This window comes from Puma concolor, chromosome E3 (assembly GCF_028749965.1).
Source record: "Puma concolor isolate L17-30 chromosome E3, mPumCon1.1.hap2, whole genome shotgun sequence".
Taxonomy (NCBI): Eukaryota; Metazoa; Chordata; class Mammalia; order Carnivora; family Felidae; genus Puma; species Puma concolor.
Genome location: NC_141682.1, coordinates 7,283,537 through 7,301,922, shown reverse-complemented (window position 1 = coordinate 7,301,922; position 18,386 = coordinate 7,283,537). Strand labels below are relative to the sequence as shown.

At 40.6% G+C, this 18,386-nt stretch overlaps 1 protein-coding gene across 2 annotated transcripts in view; it reads right to left on the bottom strand.

The window, feature by feature from the left end:
- Nucleotides 1–4,910: 4,910 nt before the first annotated feature.
- The window catches only part of LOC112860079 (cytochrome P450 3A12), a 35,193-nt gene continuing 21,717 nt past the window's right edge, over nt 4,911–18,386 (bottom strand). The window contains exons 8-13 of one of the 2 annotated variants that reach the window (XM_086691978.1): nt 17,922–18,049; nt 16,786–16,852; nt 13,465–13,625; nt 11,840–12,066; nt 9,465–9,627; nt 4,911–5,441 (exon numbers count right to left, since the gene is read on the bottom strand). In XM_086691978.1, coding sequence (XP_086548104.1) covers nt 5,346–5,441; nt 9,465–9,627; nt 11,840–12,066; nt 13,465–13,625; nt 16,786–16,852; nt 17,922–18,049 — 842 coding nt within the window. In that variant the 3' untranslated portion in view covers nt 4,911–5,345. The remainder of the gene's footprint in view (nt 5,442–9,464; nt 9,628–11,839; nt 12,067–13,464; nt 13,626–16,785; nt 16,853–17,921; nt 18,050–18,386) is intronic. The other variant, XM_086691979.1, reaches the window with a different exon arrangement.

The following is an 18,386-nucleotide window of genomic DNA, read 5'->3' as shown; positions in this document are numbered from 1 at the left end:
TATTTTGCCCATGAATCTGGGGTTGACCAGATTCAGGTGGGCAGCTCTTGCTTCGGGGTCTCATGTGGTTGCAGACAGACTGGTGCTGAAGTCATCCTGAAGGCTCTGTTCATATATCTGCATATCTGCATTGGAGAGACTCAAACAGCTGGGGGCTGAATACCAGAGGCTCCTCAGACATTTCTTTCTTTATAGATACATTCATAGATGATAGGTAGATAGATAGATATGATTGACAGATGGGATAGATAGATTAGATAGAAAGATAGATAGATAGATAGATACATACATAGATGGAATAGATAGATACACATGACAGATAAATAGGTACATATGGATAGATGATAAAGAGATATAACAGGTAAATAGATGATAGAATCCTATATACTTACATACAGACTTATAATACTACACTTACAAAAAATGTATTAGCATCTTTACACAAGATTACTTGGATTGAAAAAATTCTTGGCCTAAAGGAGTGAATATGGAAGTTCACATACTCAACAGGGCTTTCCAGCCCCATGGACACTCAACTACTCTGCAGAAGTCAGTCTGTCACAGGAGAGAAAACAAATCTCTAAATTAGCTAATGTTGACTTGGCATTTCCAGGTCCTGCCTATTTTTGACCCCTGAAGAGATAATCACATCTCATCCTAGCTTTTCATGCATCCTGGACACTGAACAGCCCGGACATGACCAGACAGACTGGTCGGAACTCTGGCACCAGAAAAGCAATCTTAAGGGAGGACTGGAGAAAGCCCACTGAACGCAGTGGGAAGGCTTCCCTCCTGTCACTGCAGTGCAGACCTGCCCTCAAGACCATCCATGCTTAGTTGTGATGACTCTTAGCTTTTAAAATGAAAACTGCCAGTTGTTTGACCACATACAAGGGTGTTATTTGGGAAAAAAAGACAATTGCAATCCAGGACAAACAAGCTGTAGCAAAACTTAGGCCAAGTTTGAAGAATGAAGATGAGGTATACTTTTTTTCAGGAGAAAAGGGGAGGCTGGGAAGGGGGTTATAAACTGAAGTGCATGGAGTAACCTGGGAGTTTGAAGTGTGGTGTCTTCTCATTGGCAGAGTTCTTGTTGTGGAGAAGGGTTGCTGGGTTATAGTGACAAGGAAAGCTCTTCTTCCTGCAGCTGGGATAATAAAGTAGTGCAAGGTCAAGTCCATCTCTTCCAGTTGGGTCTGAGTGGTAGGGTGTGACAGTGCCCCCTGCCAGACCTCCCCACTCCTTTTCAGTGGGGGTCACATGATTAATTTTCACATGACAAAGACACTTCTAGAATGGGGTTGTTGATATTGCTCTTTGGAAAATTCCTGAACAGCATCAGCTGACACACCACTAACTTCATAGTTAAAGCTCTCTGAATGATGTATGTGATTACTTTCTAAAATGGCAGATGGAAGCTGGAGTTGACAAGGCTGAAGCCCAAATGTCAAAGCCAACATGGCCTCCTAAGGACTGAAGATAATACAGCCACGAAGGTAATAGCTGACATTGATTACATGCTCGCTGCGTGCTCCCTGGTATGTGCCCTAAGTACCTCACACACACATCATCTGATTCCATCATCACTTCAGATAGGCACTGGCATTACCCCCGTTTTATAGACTCTGAGGCACTAATTACCAAGGCAGTAAGGTGTTAAGTAATTAGTTCAAGGTCCCACATACGAGTGTCTTTAGAGGTGGAAGGCCCAAGCCCTGTGGGCCCAGTTATGCAAAGAGGCACCTTTTTCTCATTTACCCAAAGCCATAGATTGGTCAAGACTCAAACTGACTGAGCTGGGATTCAAACCCCAGAGGCTCCAGCTTCAGAGCTTCCCATCTCCCAATTACTGTGTGATGCTGCCTCCTGTACTAAATAAGTGTACAAGTGAGACTAAGGGAAGGGAGGGGGAGAGCTGTGTAGCCCAAGGTGTTTTTGTGACCCTCTGTTCTTTTTTTTTTTTTTTTTTTTTTTTAATTTTTTTTTTTTTCAACGTTTATTTATTTTTGGGACAGAGAGAGACAGAGCATGAACGGGCGAGGGGCAGAGAGAGAGGGAGACACAGAATCGGAAACAGGCTCCAGGCTCTGAGCCATCAGCCCAGAGCCTGACGCGGGGCTCGAACTCACGGACCGCGAGATCGTGACCTGGCTGAAGTCGGACGCTTAACCGACTGCGCCACCCAGGCGCCCCTGTGACCCTCTGTTCTTAAAAACAAGCACAAGCTTCCAGAAGAGTCTGTTTCAAGAACTATGTTCCTGACCAATCTCAGAGTAAATGCTGAAGTGATATTTCATAATCTACTGTAATTCCTACAAAAAATTCTCCATCAAAGTCAGGGCATGGACACTGACACATTACTGCCATGTAACTGTTAGAACCCTTAATTCCCCCACTGTTCCCATAATGTCCTTTATAGCAAAGGACCTAACCCATGCATTGATTTTCCATGTCACCCCTCTTTAGTCTCTGTAGTTCAGTCTGGAACACTTCCTTAGTGTGTCTCTGGCTTTTTTTGAAAGCAAAATTCCAGCTAGTCAAGGTGAAGAACTCATTGGTTTTATTGAGCAATTCATTAATTGGTAGCATCCATCTGACAGGCAGACAGATGCTCCCAGGAGGTGTACAAGATGCAGGGTTTTAGAGGAAGGAGGGTGGGGCAGGAAGTGCTTGAAAGGAAAATTGTTTCAGGACAGGACCCCTTCTCTGGGGGAAGGACCCACAGGTTTCTATCCTGCACATGACTCACTAGTGCCTGTCAGGAAATTTCAGCCAGACTGTTAAAAGATCACCTTCCTAGGATATGTTGAACTCTTATTAGTCTTGGTTTACTGTGAGTTGGGGTTGGCAGGCAAGTGACTCCAATATGGGCTTGTTTCTCCTCCTCCTCCTCCTTCTCCTCCTCATCTTCCCCCTCCTCTTCCTCCTCCTTCTTCTTTTCTTCTTCTAAATCACTTTCATGACCTTGACTTTGTTGAAGATTGCACACCAGGTACAGATTAGGAGTAGATATTCCTATTTGGGTTTGTCTGACTTTTTTCAGGATTTCTTTCAGGTTTGTCTCTTTGGCAAGAATATCCCAGAGGTGACACTGAGTTCTTCTTAATGCATCTTATCATGTGACCTGTCATCACTTCTTCCTGTTCCTGATAATGCTCACTCATTCACCAGGTCTCTGCTCTGTGACCTGCTCTTTCCTTCTGGCAATTCATGGGTGTTTGAGCGGTAGTACTTTGAAACCACATCAGTGTCCTCATCAATTGTAATCAATCCTGTATTTATTACACCTGTGGGTACTCGTGTCTTCCTATTTTATTCAATGGGTCTTAATCCCTTCCTATTGTTAGTTTTCCTGATGTCTAAATTGTGCCTGACTGGTCGGTGAAGCCCCTCAGGCTGGCTCCTTATCTTGTGGACATGTCCCAATCACTGGGCAGGACAAGATGCTCCAGGCTCATCATGTGATCCCCCAGCCTGGAATTGGCCATTTCTCTGAAAAGCCCTAGTCTTTTCAGTGGAAAATGATGCTTATAAGCCAAGATCTGGGCACAAATTATGTTCAATGCTCTAACAGTGTTACTGCTTCTAAGAACTGTCAGACAGGTAGGGGATATGTGTTTTCATACAGGCACACACATCTATTTATCTTTATATCAATCTACTTATCATCTATCTCTCTAGAAAAGCAGGATTTTTCACCGATACATTCAGTTCCAATCTCTGAATACATAATCTCATTCTGGTTTTCTCCCTTTCCATCAGTGACTCTCTTCTCCAACAGTAAGAAACCTGGCTTCTATTTATCCTTAATATATTTACCCCCTTAATCAATTCCCCTTTATGTAACTAATAGCCATTCCATCCCTAACACTCACGGATACCCCCCTCATATTACTTGGGTTGTCCACACCATATTTAGGCTCTGGCTTTGGACTAGGCTATCCCTCTGTGTGGACACCCTTCTCACTGAGCTTGGGCTTCCACACTCATGGCAGGCTGCTTCTTCATGTGGACACCCTCCCTATGCTATTCTGTCTCTGTCTTGGAGTCACTGTGCCTCCATTCTCTGTCCCTGATGCCCAATGTGTGGCTGCCAATATGGCTGTTCTTCACCTATTGGCTTTAGGATTGAGTTATCCAGGAAGGACAGGCAATGGAAGAGAGAGAGAGGAGGGAGGGGCTACTGGGTGGCTCAGTCAGTTAAGCATCCAGCTCCTGATTTTGGCTCAGGTCATGATCTCATGGTTTGTGAGATCAATCCCCGTGTCAGGCTCTGAACTGACAGCTTGGAGCCTGATTGGGATTCTCTCTCTCTCTCTCTCTCTCTGCCTCCCCTGTGCATACGTTCTCTCTCTCTCAATATAAATAAATGAACTTTAAAAAAAAGAGAGTGGAGAAGGGAAAGAAGGGTGGGTGTGGAGGGAAGGAAAAGCAGAATCCTGTGTAGTTTCTGATACCAACTGAAATGGACAAATACTTTTAGCTTTTCTGTCCAATCAACTAACCAATCAACCATCTCTTGTTCAATGTTCATTGTGTCAGGACATTTGAGAACTGAGGCTGGAACATGAAGAGAAAATATGTTCCCTGTCTAACAGAACATCAGGGCAGATGAGATAAAAACATTAAAATAAAACTAATAATAATACTAACTACCTCAATTGAATGCTCTAAAAAACATGTGCTCTAAAAACAGTAGAACTAAATTATGAATATACTTTCCATATATTTTATGAGCAGTGGGTAAAGTCACAGTGGATCGATCGACTCTCACCTATCTTAACATATTATGCTGGAGTTCTAAACAATCCCACCCACTCAGTGATTGTGATGGTGAAAAACATTCAGTCACTGGCTCTCACGCATCAGTTGTACAATTCCCTCTGTATGTGCAAGAAGGTATCAGTTAATACTTTTGTAAAGAGATGTTTATTGACATGATCAGTGTCATACTTAATACAGAATATCGAAAATGAGACATGTGATATGTCACTAAACAACTACTACAAAAATTCTTGTTTCATGAAAGTTTGTTGATAAAATTGTTGAGAAATTTTTATTCTTGATCAGTGCTTAGGGAAGTAGATGGTATAACTGGGGGTGGTCTATGGGAGCCAGATAGGCTGAGTCTACATGTCTGGCACTTATTAGTCACCTCCTTTACTCTCCACAAGATATAATGCTCCACACAGAGACTGAGAAAGCTATGGAATCCCTAGTCATCCAACACAGGCACTTCATGAAGCCCATCTTCATTTCTGGGTTGTACTCACAAAGTAAATGGAGGCCTCTGGTATTCTGGGACACAGGTTCTTGAAGAACAAAGGGGAAGTCCTTAGGGAAAGTCAAGCTCCATTCACACTCCCATCTCTCAGCTCAACCTTGAGAACAATGGGTTTTTCTGGTTGAATAATACTTAGAGCGTTTAATTTCAGTGGGATCTGCAAAAGTTAAAAATCATATGAAAACCAACAAATGAAGCCCTACTGACAATAGAAGCAAAGCAGGCAAGATACATGAAGGAGAGTAAGAGTTTAAACATATAAATACTACTTTTATATTAATATATCTCATATTCCTTAAACTTTGTAAGCTGTCAAGACCAGAGTATGGAAACATTCATCCATCATTCACTCAAAAGAATATCTATTGAGTGTCTACTCTGTACCAGACTGGACACAAACTCATGTTGTTTTGTGTTCTTTTTTGATTTAAATTTTAAGTAAAAGGATGAGCATTTAAAACTTAAAACAGGTTCTTAGCCATTATGGCAACCATTTGAAAAGTGATACAGTTAATTTTGTGTATGTTGAGTTTGCAAGATCATCTTGAATGGATATTACACATTTTATTGTATGGCCATCCTCAATGCTAAATATCCTATCGCTTCTCCCAGTAGGAATATCCATTCATGAAGGCCCCATTGCCTATAAATGGAGCAAAGCTTGACTGGGGCAGGGCTCATGGAATGTGGTGCCAAGTAGCCAGGATGGTCTGGACCATGGGAGTCCTTCACATCTGTCAGACTTGCTTCCCACCATTGATTCTTAACCTCGCTTGCACATGAGAATCAATGAGGGCACTTTTTTTTTTTTTAATTCTTTTTTTCAACGTTTATTTATTTTTGGGACAGAGAGAGACAGAGCATGAACGGGGGAGGGGCAGAGAGAGAGGGAGACACAGAACCGGAAACAGGCTCCAGGCTCCGAGCCATCAGTCCAGAGCCTGACGCGGGGCTCGAACTCACGGACCGCGAGATCGTGACCTGGCTGAAGTCGGACGCTTAACCGACTGCGCCACCCAGGCGCCCCAATGAGGGCATTTTTAAAGCCCACTCTGGGTGAATTATGTTAGAATTTCTGATTTGGCCTGGGCATCAGGATTGTGAAAAGAACATACTGATTGCAATGTACAAGGAGGGGTTGTGAACCACAGTTATGAGAGCATCTGTAAGTTGTGGTAGAGAACAGCATCATTCAAAAGTCATGTTGTGTTCATCACTGCACACCATTACTGTGCACTACATGTTCCCTTCCTTTCAGTGGACTTGAAAGAAGTTTAAAACATTGCTCAATTTTTCCCTGAGATCAGGAACACGACAGGGATGTCCACTCTCACCACTGTTGTTTAACATAGTGTTGGAAGTGCTAGCATCAGCAATCAGACAACAAAAGGAAATCAAAGGCATCAAAATTGGCAAAGATGAAGTCAAGCTTTCGCTTTTTGCAGATGACATGATATTATACATGGAAAATCCGATAGACTCCACCAAAAGTCTGCTAGAACTGATACATGAATTCAGCAAAGTTGCAGGATACAAAATCAATGTACAGAAATCAGTTGCATTCTTATACACTAACAATGAAGCAACAGAAAGACAAATAAAGAAACTGATCCCATTCACAATTGCACCAAGAAGCATAAAATACCTAGGAATAAACCTGACCAAAGATGTAAAAGATCTGTATGCTGAAAACTATAGAAAACTTATGAAGGTAATTGAAGAAGATTTAAAGAAATGGAAAAACTTTCCATGCTCATGGATTGGAAGAATAAATACTGTCAAAATGTCAATACTACCAAAAGGTCTACACATTCAATGCAATCCCAATCAAAATTGCACCAGCATTCTTCTCGAAACTAGAACAAGCAAGCCTAAAATTCATATGGAACCACAAAAGGCCCCGAATAGCTAAAGGAATTTTGAAGAAGAAGACCAAAGCAGGAGGCATCACAATCCCAGACTTTAGCCTCTATTACAAAGCTGTAATCATCAAGACAGCATGGTATTGGCACAAAAACAGACACATAGACCAATGGAATAGAATAGAAACCCCAGAACTAGACCCACAAACGTATGGCCAACTCATCTTTGACAAAGCAGGAAAGAACATCCAATGGAAAAAAGACAGTCTCTCTACCAAATGGTGCTGGGAGAACTGGACAGCAACATGCAGAAGGATGAAACTAGACCGCTTTCTTACACCATTCACAAAAATAAACTCAAAATGGATAAAGGACATGAATGCGAGAGGAAGCCATCAAAACCCTAGAGGAGAAAGAAGGAAAAGACCTCTCTGACCTCAGTCGTAGCAATTTCTTACTTGACACATCCCCAAAGGCAAGGGAATTAAAAGCAAAAATGAACTACTGGGACATTATGAAGATTAAAAGCTTCTGCACAGCAAAGGAAACAACCAACAACACTAAAAGGCAACCAACGGAATGGGAAAAGATATTTGCAAATGACATATCAGACAAAGGGCTAGTATCCAAAATCTATAAAGAGCTCACCAAACTCCACACCCGAAAAACAAATAACCCAGTGAAGAAATGGGCAGAACACATGAATAGACACTTCTCTAAAAAGACATCCAGATGGCCAACAGGCACATGAAAAGATGTTCAACGTTGCTCCTCATCAGGGAAATACAAATCAAAACCACACTCAGATATCACCTCATGCCAGTCAGAGTGGCCAAAATGAACAAATCAGGAGACTATAGATGCTGGAGAGGATGTGGAGAAACGGGAACCCTCTTGCACTGTTGGTGGGAATGCAAATTGGTGCAGCCACTCTGGAAAACAGTGTGGAAGTTCCTCAGAAAATTAAAAATAGACCTACCCTATGACCCAGCAATAGCACTGTTAGGAATTTACCCGAGGGATACAGGAGTACTGATGCATAGGGGCACTTGTACCCCAATGTTTATAGCAGCACTCTCAACAATAGCCAAATTGTGGAAAGAGCCTAAATGTCCATCCACTGATGAATGGATAAAGAAATTGTGGTTTATATACACAATGGAATACTACGTGGCAATGAGAAAGAATGAAATATGGCCCTTTGTAGCAACATCGATGGAACTGGAGAGTGTGATGCTAAGTGAAATAAGCCATACAGAGAAAGACAGATATCATATGTTTTCACTCTTATGTGGGTCCTGAGAAACTTAACAGAAACCCATGGGGGAGGGGAAGGAGAAAAAAAAGAGGTTAGAGTGGGAGAGAGCCAAAGCATAAGAGACTCTTAAAAACTGAGAACAAACTGAGGGTTGATGGGGGGTGGGAGTGAGGGGAGGGTGGGTGATGGGTAGTGAGGAGGGCACCTTTTGGGATGAGCACTGGGTGCTGTATGGAAACCAATCTGACAATAAATTTCATATACTGAAATAAAAAGAAAAAAATAAAGATTTATTCACCAAAAAATAAAAATAAATAAATAAATAAAACATTGCTCAAGTTCTGGGTATTATGCTAAGCAAAATTAGTCACAGAAAGGCAAATGTCATATGACTTCATTCATATGTGGAATTTAAGATACAAAACAGATTAACATAAGGGAAGGGAAGCAAAAATAATATAAAAACAGGGAAGGGGACAAAACATGAGAGATTCTTAAATATAGAGAACAAACTGAGAATTCCTGGAGGGATTGTGGGTGGGGGGATGGGCTAAATGGGTAAGGGGCATTAAGGAAGACACTTGTTGGGATAAGCACGGGGGGGGGGTGTGTACATAAAGGGCAAATCACTGGATTCTACTCCTGAAATCATTATTGCACTATATGCTAACTAACTTGGATGTAAATTTTAAAATAAATAAATAATAAATAAAATAGCGCAAAAAAACCACATTGCTCAAGTTCAAAGGTCTGTGCATAATCATATCACACTAACTGCACTGACTCTAGATGGCCCTTATGTTTGAGTGTTAATAACCCATAGACGTGGCGCTCAGAGCTGAAGGAAACTTAAAAGTCACAGATGAATCCAAATAGAGATGACCAACAGAACAAATTAAGGACAAAGGAGCCTATACACACACACACACACACACACACACACACACACACACACACGTGTACGCGTGTACGTGTGTGCACGCACACACATCCTTTCTGTATCTCTTAGTTTTAAAAAAAACAGTAAAACATTCTTTATACAGAAAGTTCTCTGTCTGACCTGTGTTTCTTTACAAGGCTTGAAGGAGAAGTTCTGCAGGACTCTGACAAGGGCAAGTTTCATGTTCATAATCGCGAACCTCATGCCAATGCAGTTTCGGGGTCCAGTTCCAAAAGGCAGGTATATATAAGGATTTATACTATCCTTGTTCTTCTTGCTGAACCTGGTTCCACAAATCAAGTTGGAAACAAATTAGTGAAATATAAAAACCACAAGAACGACATGTGTGGGGTTCTCAACCAGGACTACACAGGACACTCTTGGGAGCTGGTCACTGAAATCCTGCCATGCTTATTTTGCGGTGACAACTGTAAGCTACAGATTCTCTGCATTCCCCTTACCCTGTGGGAGTGGTCAGTCTTATTGAGGAGATGAGATGAATGTTGTTAAAAGGAAGGGTTATCTTAAACACTAGAATTACAGTCAGGGTAGGGAGATGTTCACACTCTGAAAGGCAAGCAGGAAATGAGCCTGACTGAAGAAAAGGTAGATTCCTACCTCCATTGACTTACTGTGGTCAAATGCTCAAGAAGGAAGCAGAAGAAATGTCTCCCGTGATTTACATTGTGATTTTTCTCTTCTCTTCCCTCCCCTCCCCACTAGGATCCCCCCAGCCACTTCGACAGAACAGCCTGTCAGAAGATTTACATGAGCACATGCTGCTGCTCACTATAATCACACTGACAGATATGTGTAATCACTGAATTCTTCTCTGTCTGTTACATGAGGCTTCCTATTAAGGAAAAATATAGATTTGCGGAAAGTGATAATGACATCATCAGTAGATATCTTTTAAAAGTGTTCAAAATATGGACAAAATATTTGGGGCTCAGTCAGTTAACTGTTCAACTCTTGATTTTGGCTCAAGTTATGATCTCAGGGTTCATGAGTTCGAGCCCCACATCAGGTTTTCTGCTGACCATGCAGACTTGCTTGGGATTCTCTCTTTCTCTCCCTATGCCCCCTTCCTGCTCTCTTTCTCAAAAATAAACAAGCATTTTTTAAAAAATGGACAACGTTCTGGAATGAGATGGTGTGTCTTACAGAGATATGGGCATAAGATGAGGAATTGTTATGGCCTGTGGATGGGGCAGCTGATAGAGGTTAGTGGTGTTGGACAGATGATGGGCACACATAAATGCATTAAGAGTATTTCATATACATGCATCTACAAAATATGCTTGTGCGTGTGTCAAAAATTCTCCATAATAGACATTTTAATATGTGGACTTGGTGCTGCCTGGCATAGTCCTTGACACACAGAGGTAAGCACTTCCTCTCATTGCTGAATGAATCACAGAGAAGAACCAGGAGTCTCTGTTTTCTGTTTCAGAAAATACAGCACTGGGGACTTCTGAGCTTGTGGGAACCACCAGGTCTCTTGGTCCAGAAAACAGACAACTTGGTCGATTCTGACTTCTTTCAGCAAGTAGTATGTATAGACACAATGCTAGCACTAGAACACCATGCAACAAGACAAGGACCCTGCCATCAGGGAGCTTAGAGTCAGAGCTAAAAGTCTAGATACCTACAAATGTACTCCAAATTTTTTCTCACCAATACAATAAACAGGAAAGCAGCAGCTCTTTACAGAATTCAAGCTGTGCCCAAAGCCAGACTCTGCTCTGGATTCCCAGAGAGAAAGTTCAAGACCCTTCAAGAAGGATGTCTCAGATGGCTATAGAGCAGATGACTTTTCTTTGGACTAACCCCAGATACCAAGAGAGGTGGGAGCTGGCACAGGACTGCAGCCACAGAAATCACAGGATTTGTGTACGCCCCCATCCTCATGAGGTTGCTCCTCCTGCCAGGGATGAGGACTCTCAGCTCCACAGCCTCTCCTTTCCCACTAGGGCTAGTGGAAATGGTGGCCAAGGTTTATAAACATGGAATGTAAGGATGTGGGGAGTAAATGTAAGGATGTGGGGAGGACAGAAAAACTTAAAGAAAAAGGAGTCCCATTTTCTTAAATAAGATATTGGTTAAATAAATTATGATATATGCATATAATAATAAACACAAATCACATAGAATTTACTGATTATAGTTTACTGTTACATTAAGTAGTCAAAAAATATAATGCCATTCTAACTTTAAGTAATCTATATATGCATGGAAAATGTCCACAAAGATGTAACATATCATTATTAATAATCTTGACATATTGTACTGATGATGACATTAAGTTTCTTTTTCTCTCAACTACAATCTGTAAAATTTTGACAATAATCATTTTATAATTAGAAAAATACTTCTAAATATAAAAAGATATAGAAATAAACAACTGAACAATCAGATCTTTGTCATCTATACAAAGAAATATCAGAATATCTTCCTATATGAGGGTGGGATCTCTTTTTCAGGGTTCCCCATACCTTTCAGGACAGAATTCCTCAGGCTCTGGCCAGAGATCCAGGTCCCGGTGAAGAATAAAGGTTGGCACCATCACCACTGTCCCTTTGGGAATGAACACACCACAGATTTCCACATCTCTCTTACAGACCCTCTCAAGTCTACCAGCGATTGGATATAATCTGAGAGCTTCATTCAACACCATGTCAAGATACTCCATCTGTACAAGGGCATCATAAGTGGGAGGGGCCTAGAAGGAAAGAAACAGATTTTGATAAATTGAGATTTGGAATCAACGTTCAACTCAGTCTATGCAATACTACTGAACTGTTAGGAATCCCTAAGAAACATGTATTTTGGTAAAGACTATTTATGAGCATTTCAATGTCTACCATGTCCTTTGACCTGCTCAATGGCCCCTGATATGTATACAACAGTAATGACTAGGGGAGAACATTGGGACATTCCCCTAAACAGGACTTGTTCCTAAACAGGAAATCCTTCCCATAGCTATGTGTGGTTTTTTTTTCCTCATGTGAACAAAGGTGACTGATATATGATGACCCTTACTCTTAAGTGAAAAATGTTGAAGTCACTGTTTCTTTCAAAATAAGGCGACACATCTGTACCAAGGAAGGAGAACATGCAACAGAAAAAAATACCCTAGCCACATAAACTTTTCTACTGGAAATATCCTGCTTCCTAGTTCTTCAAATATATATACAATATGTGGAGAGAGACACTATATTATATAAAAACCATAAATAATTTGGGGAGACACCAGTTCCTTTCAACCCAAAATGACAAGAGGTAGGTAGGATTGGATGCTACCAATTGTTGACAAACAACTTCAGTTGCAGGGGCCATTGTAAAGGGGATAAGAACCCTACTCTCAGCCCCATTCTCTGCCACTATAAGGGTCTTCTAGTTGTCCCTTCAGGATTTCACTCTTCACCAAATAAGTCACTCCAGCCCCAGAGGCCAGGTCTCTTCACAAAGAGGGAATTCCAGTTTGGGAAGAGATCTGAGACAGCATGGGCAATATGTACCTATCTCTTGGTGTTATATTTAAGAGCCAACATTGGAGAGATTAAGAGTTCAATCAGGACCCAGGCACCCTGGCTCCTAGCCTGGCTTCTTTAACACTAGTGATACTGTAAGAGTTATGTTGTCTCTCCATAGCTAAGTTTCCTGCCTTGTGACATGGAGATAATTTGAGATGACACTTCTTAGGGCGTGTAGTAGAGACACTCACTACTTATCCAATATCCATGTAGACCCCCATATTTCCTAGCCTACGTGAACCTATGGGAAACAACTTGCAAATGGACTGTGAACTGAGGAGATGTAGGTCAGTTCAGGGCCAAACATTTGAAAAGCAGGTATACAACTCCAGTTCTTGTTCCACAGCCAACATGAAGTTCCAACTAATACAGGTATTAAAAGTGGAGCCTCGAGGCCCTGTATTCCCAAGTACCTATATGGAGCAGAGACTCACTCCCATCCTCTAATAAGACCTATGTTGGATATGGGGATGTGAGTTAGAAGTGAACCTTTGCTATGAAAACCCACTAGATTAGAGGGCTAATCTGTTACTGAGGCATATCCAAGCCCATCCTTATTCCCTTTGCAGGTATGACCCGCTCACCTTATCGGGGAAAGTCGCATCAATCTCCTCCTGCAGTTTCTGCTGGACATCAGGGTGAGTGGCCAATTCATACACAAGGAAGGAAAGAGAAGTGCTTGTGGTCTCATAGCCAGCAAAAATAAACATAATAGATTGGGCCACAAGCTCTAGATCAGACAGAGCTAAAAGGAGAGGAAATGCATTTTAGCTACACCAGGCAAATGTAAAACATCATAGTAGATGATGAGAAATCCATCTGAAACTCTCAAATCCCTCAGGAGTAAAATATAAAAGCAATTTGAAATCAAACTCTGAAGGGTTTCCACTCTAATGTCTATCTTCCAGAGCCAGAAAGAGCCATAAGTTATCGTGGTGTGTTTATTCCCAAGGTATATACTATTATTAGCTTTCTGTTTCTGGTTATGCCACCTTCCCCACGACCACAGGTGGGTAGTTTCATAAGATGACATTTTTGTCTAATGTACACAGTGTTATCAGTTTGTTCACTGGAGAATCATAAAAGTACTTCAGCCATAAGTAACATGAGATAGCAGTGCTCCCCATGAAAATTTAAATTCTTCCAGGTAAAATACAGCATAAATTTTTTGGGGAGAGTTTGCAATGCTAAGTCTAGTCAGGAAAATTAAATGATCTTTCATCTTAACATACTAGTGAAGACTTAAGAGAACAATGTTGGGCTACGGATAAACTTGCTACTCAAAGTGTGGTCCATGGACCAGCAGCAGTTGCAGCATCTGGGAGCTTATTATAAATATAGAATCTCAAACCTCACCCTAGAACTGTCAAATCAACATTTGAGCTTCACAAGATGTGGGGAGTTTTGCACACAACCTAGTTTGAGAAGCCTGGATTACAACTTTGAGAGGTCTCAGCTAATAGAAGACCTGGGGTACATTCTTCAAGTGGATGATCTCAGATATATACAGAAACTACAACACAGACAAAAAGCTAGAAGGGTAGTGTCTGATGCTAGCCTAATCAACCACATTAAAACAGCAAGAGAAACAATGATCGATAGAAGGACAATGGCTAGCATGAAATATAAACAGAATCCAGTAAGTGGAATTAGCAATGCTTATTCACTCATGGCCTGATTGTAACCTTCCTGAGAAAATGGTCCCACTCTGAATATATGTTGGCCTCCCTTTTGATTTTCTCCTGGCAGAAACTCAGCATGGTCAGTCTTTAATTTCTTTGATCAGCACTGTGTTAAGACCATTAGATACTTAGAGAACTGAAATTAACATGGTACCTGCCACAAATAGATAACTCACAACTAAGAGCAATACAAAACGAGTATAAGAAAGGTCTACAGAGTTCTGATTTCCCAGTCATACTTTCTATGATGCTACTGTGGATAAATTCAACTATCAAATTCTTCCCCTCAATTACCATGAACCTCATGATAATCAAAGTTTAGAGTTGTGCTTTCAAATACAGTAGCTACTTGCCAGATGTGACTATTTATACTTAAATCTTAATTGACTAAATTAAATACAATATAAAATTCAGTTCTTCAGTGACTCTAGCCACATGTCAAGTTCTCAATAACCACATGTGTATAGTAGTTCTGTACTGAACTGGGAATATATAGAATATTTCCTTCATCACAGAAAGCAGTAGGACTAGATAGATAGACAGAATACACACACACACACACACACACACACACACACACACACACACACATATTAGATAGATGATAGATAGATGGTAGATATAGATATAGGATATATTTTTTTTGTGGTATGATGGAATAAACCATCCTTTTTCTCCAAAATCTATGGCTAAATATTCAAGAATTTTGTGAGATTTTTGTCAAACCAGAGATAGCTTGAAATTAAACACAATGGGAATATTTCTGTCATAGAAACAACTACAAATCAAGACTCCTTTTTTCTTTCAGATATATAGAACATAATTACATTAATGGTTATGGATAGATATAGACATACTTACATTTAACACTCCTGTATAAATATATTTCATGTTCTTATCTTGGTCTTCTGAGAGAAAATAGAAGCAAAGAAACCCTAGTAGCAATGAACACTCCTATATCCCAGACTTGCATTTCTAAATACCATTTCTCACTAATAGGAAACAGATTCATGGAGAAATGGCTAATTCCAACACTCATCAGGGGAAACAAAACATAAACTTGGAATGTCTCACACCAGAATGCAAGGAAATTCTCAGAAAATGATATGGGAAAAGGATACAGAATACTGTAAAGGTGAATAGACATCATTATACATTTGTTAAAACCTATAGAATGGACAACACCAAGAGTGAACTGTAATGTAAACCAAGGATTTGGGGTGGCAATAATGTGTCATTGTAGGGACATTGATTGTAATAAATATATACACACAATAAATAATATACACACACACACCACATTGTGAGGGATTTTGATAATGTGGGAGGCTGACTGTAGGTAGAGCACAGGAATATGGGAAATCTCTGTTTTTCACTCAATTTTAGTGAACCTAAAACTGCTATAAAAAATAAACTCTACTGAAAGCCTTAAAAAGAAGAAAGAATAAAAATAATACACAGAAGCCCACTTGAAAGGCCTTCCAGATGACAAATGTGAGAGAATTGAGGATCTAAATAAAAATGATGTAAGAGATTTAGTTATATATGAGATCATACTGACATATATAAATAAATTAATTCATGAGAGATTAATAGCTCCCTAACAATGGAACATTAACTCATAAATATAGAAGAAAGGATGTATTTAGAAATTAACCATCCTGAAACCATCATGGTATTAATGGTTTCAGTCAAATGCCATCCATGGACAAGATAGGTACTAAGTTAAACTTCAAAAAAAAAAAAAAAACCCACAGTATTTACACAGTTGCAAAGGCTTCCTGCACCAGTTATTTATTAATTTTGAGGGGAAAAATAAAACTTTACGAGTATATTATGCCAGTGAACACAACTTTAACCAGGTGTCCCAAGTGAAGGTCACCAACAATGGGGCCATGTGCCTCCTGGTGTGATGAAGCCTTGATGTGAATTTCCAGACAGAGGTTCTGATTCAGTGGGTCTGGAGTAAGCCACAGGATTCACATTAGAAACAAGCTCCCCTGTGGCAGACAACTGACTGCTTAGTCTATCATTGCCAACAGGCTCTGAACAAACCTGAGGCTGTGGGCTTCTGAAAACAGTGCTTCTGCTCCGTTTCTATCTAAATATGTGTTGTTCTTCAATTTGCAGAACTCCACTTGCTAAGAACCTTCCTGCACATCTCAGAACCACCCCTGCCTCTGAGTCTCCCATCACTGGTTCTCTGAAACTCTCCTTGCTTACCTTTATGGGTGTCTGTTTCTTTGGAATTCTGGGAGTTAATCATCAGCTGAAGCAAATCCACTCGGTGCTGGAAGCAGAAAGAGAAGTTTCAATGACAAAAAGTCACTTGTGAAGTCAGAATTAAGTCAGGGGTTCAGGACTTAACTTCTTTCCTGAGAATATGGCCCCTTTATGCACAAAGGTCTCACTAGTTTTGTCAGAGTCATCACTAAACAAAAACATCCAGGTACAAACTTGGAGAACAGGATGCTTCCCTGACAGGAATCCAGCTACTGTGTCTCACTGCTTTTTGGTTCTTGCCTTCAGCTTTTCTGGCTTTTGACTACAGCTTCCTGGCCAAAGAGTTGCCTGCTCCCTCTCTTGCCATGCCTGCTTGCTCAAGAGAAAGTCCATGATTCCAGTCCTTTTTAACTCTGGCCTTAATTCTTAATGAATGGTCACAAAGATCAATCCCCTGACCCCTGCAGTGCCAATGAGCAGCTGTGTGTCAGCATCTTCCAGTGCCCCACCCTCTCAGAACTCTGCACAATCTTCAGTGACATCCTGGGGTACCCAGCCCTGTCTCCCTGTGCAGCACACATTCTTTTCTGGCCACCAGGCCTCATGAGGCAAAACTGGCTTAGCCATCTTGCAGCCTTAGTGCTCAGAGAAGACTCCTGCCCACTCCAGACAATGGCAAGCTCAAGTTTAACACAGACTATACTCCACCAAGTGCCTAACAGGACATTCCACTAGAGAATGTGTAAAACAAGAGGCTTAGAATTGAAGGCATTCTTTGCCAATGTAAGATCTGGAAAAATTACAATACAGAAAATTATTTTTACACAGTAATTTTTATGCTTTGACAATTTATTGAAGTGAAGTGGTAGTTTTTCTCTCACCAAATTTTGTGCAGTGACATACTAGTTGCCATGCTTATTATTCAATTTTAAACATTCTTTCTCTGACTCATTTTCTTATCTCCTTCCTTAACTTCAACCTTTTTAATTCTCTCTAAAATGTTAGAACTCTCCTGCTCTAAACCCTACAGTGCTCTACCTACCATAAAAACATACATAGAAGTACACACATGAGATGTACACAAATCAATAAAAGATCAAAAGTGAACATCCACATGTAACCAACACTGGATTTACCTTTTGTTTATCTTTGAGGCGACTTTCCTTCATCCTTTTTACAGATTTTGTGAAAAAATCAGTAACTTTTTTTGGAAACATCCAGATATTTAATAGTTCAAAAATTGGGGTAAGGAATGGGAAGAGTACTGTAAGGAAAAAGAACAATGGAAAGCACAGTGAAAATGCAAAATTTACCTGGAACAATTATAATTTGCTCTTCTAATCAGAGGAGTAAAAGACACCAGGAGTCATTGAAACCAGGAGTCATTCCCTTATGGCCTTTATTGGAAATTTCAAACCAATGGCTGAGCCAGGGCAAGTCACACATGAGGACCACCACTACAGCAGTGAGATCAGTGTCTACTTCCACCGGTTTGGAGTGACCAAAGCAACAGAATTACATCCCTGGATATCTTAGCTTTTATTTTTAGACTAGAACCTCTTTGTATAAACCAGACCATAATATGCTACTTTAATTAATCA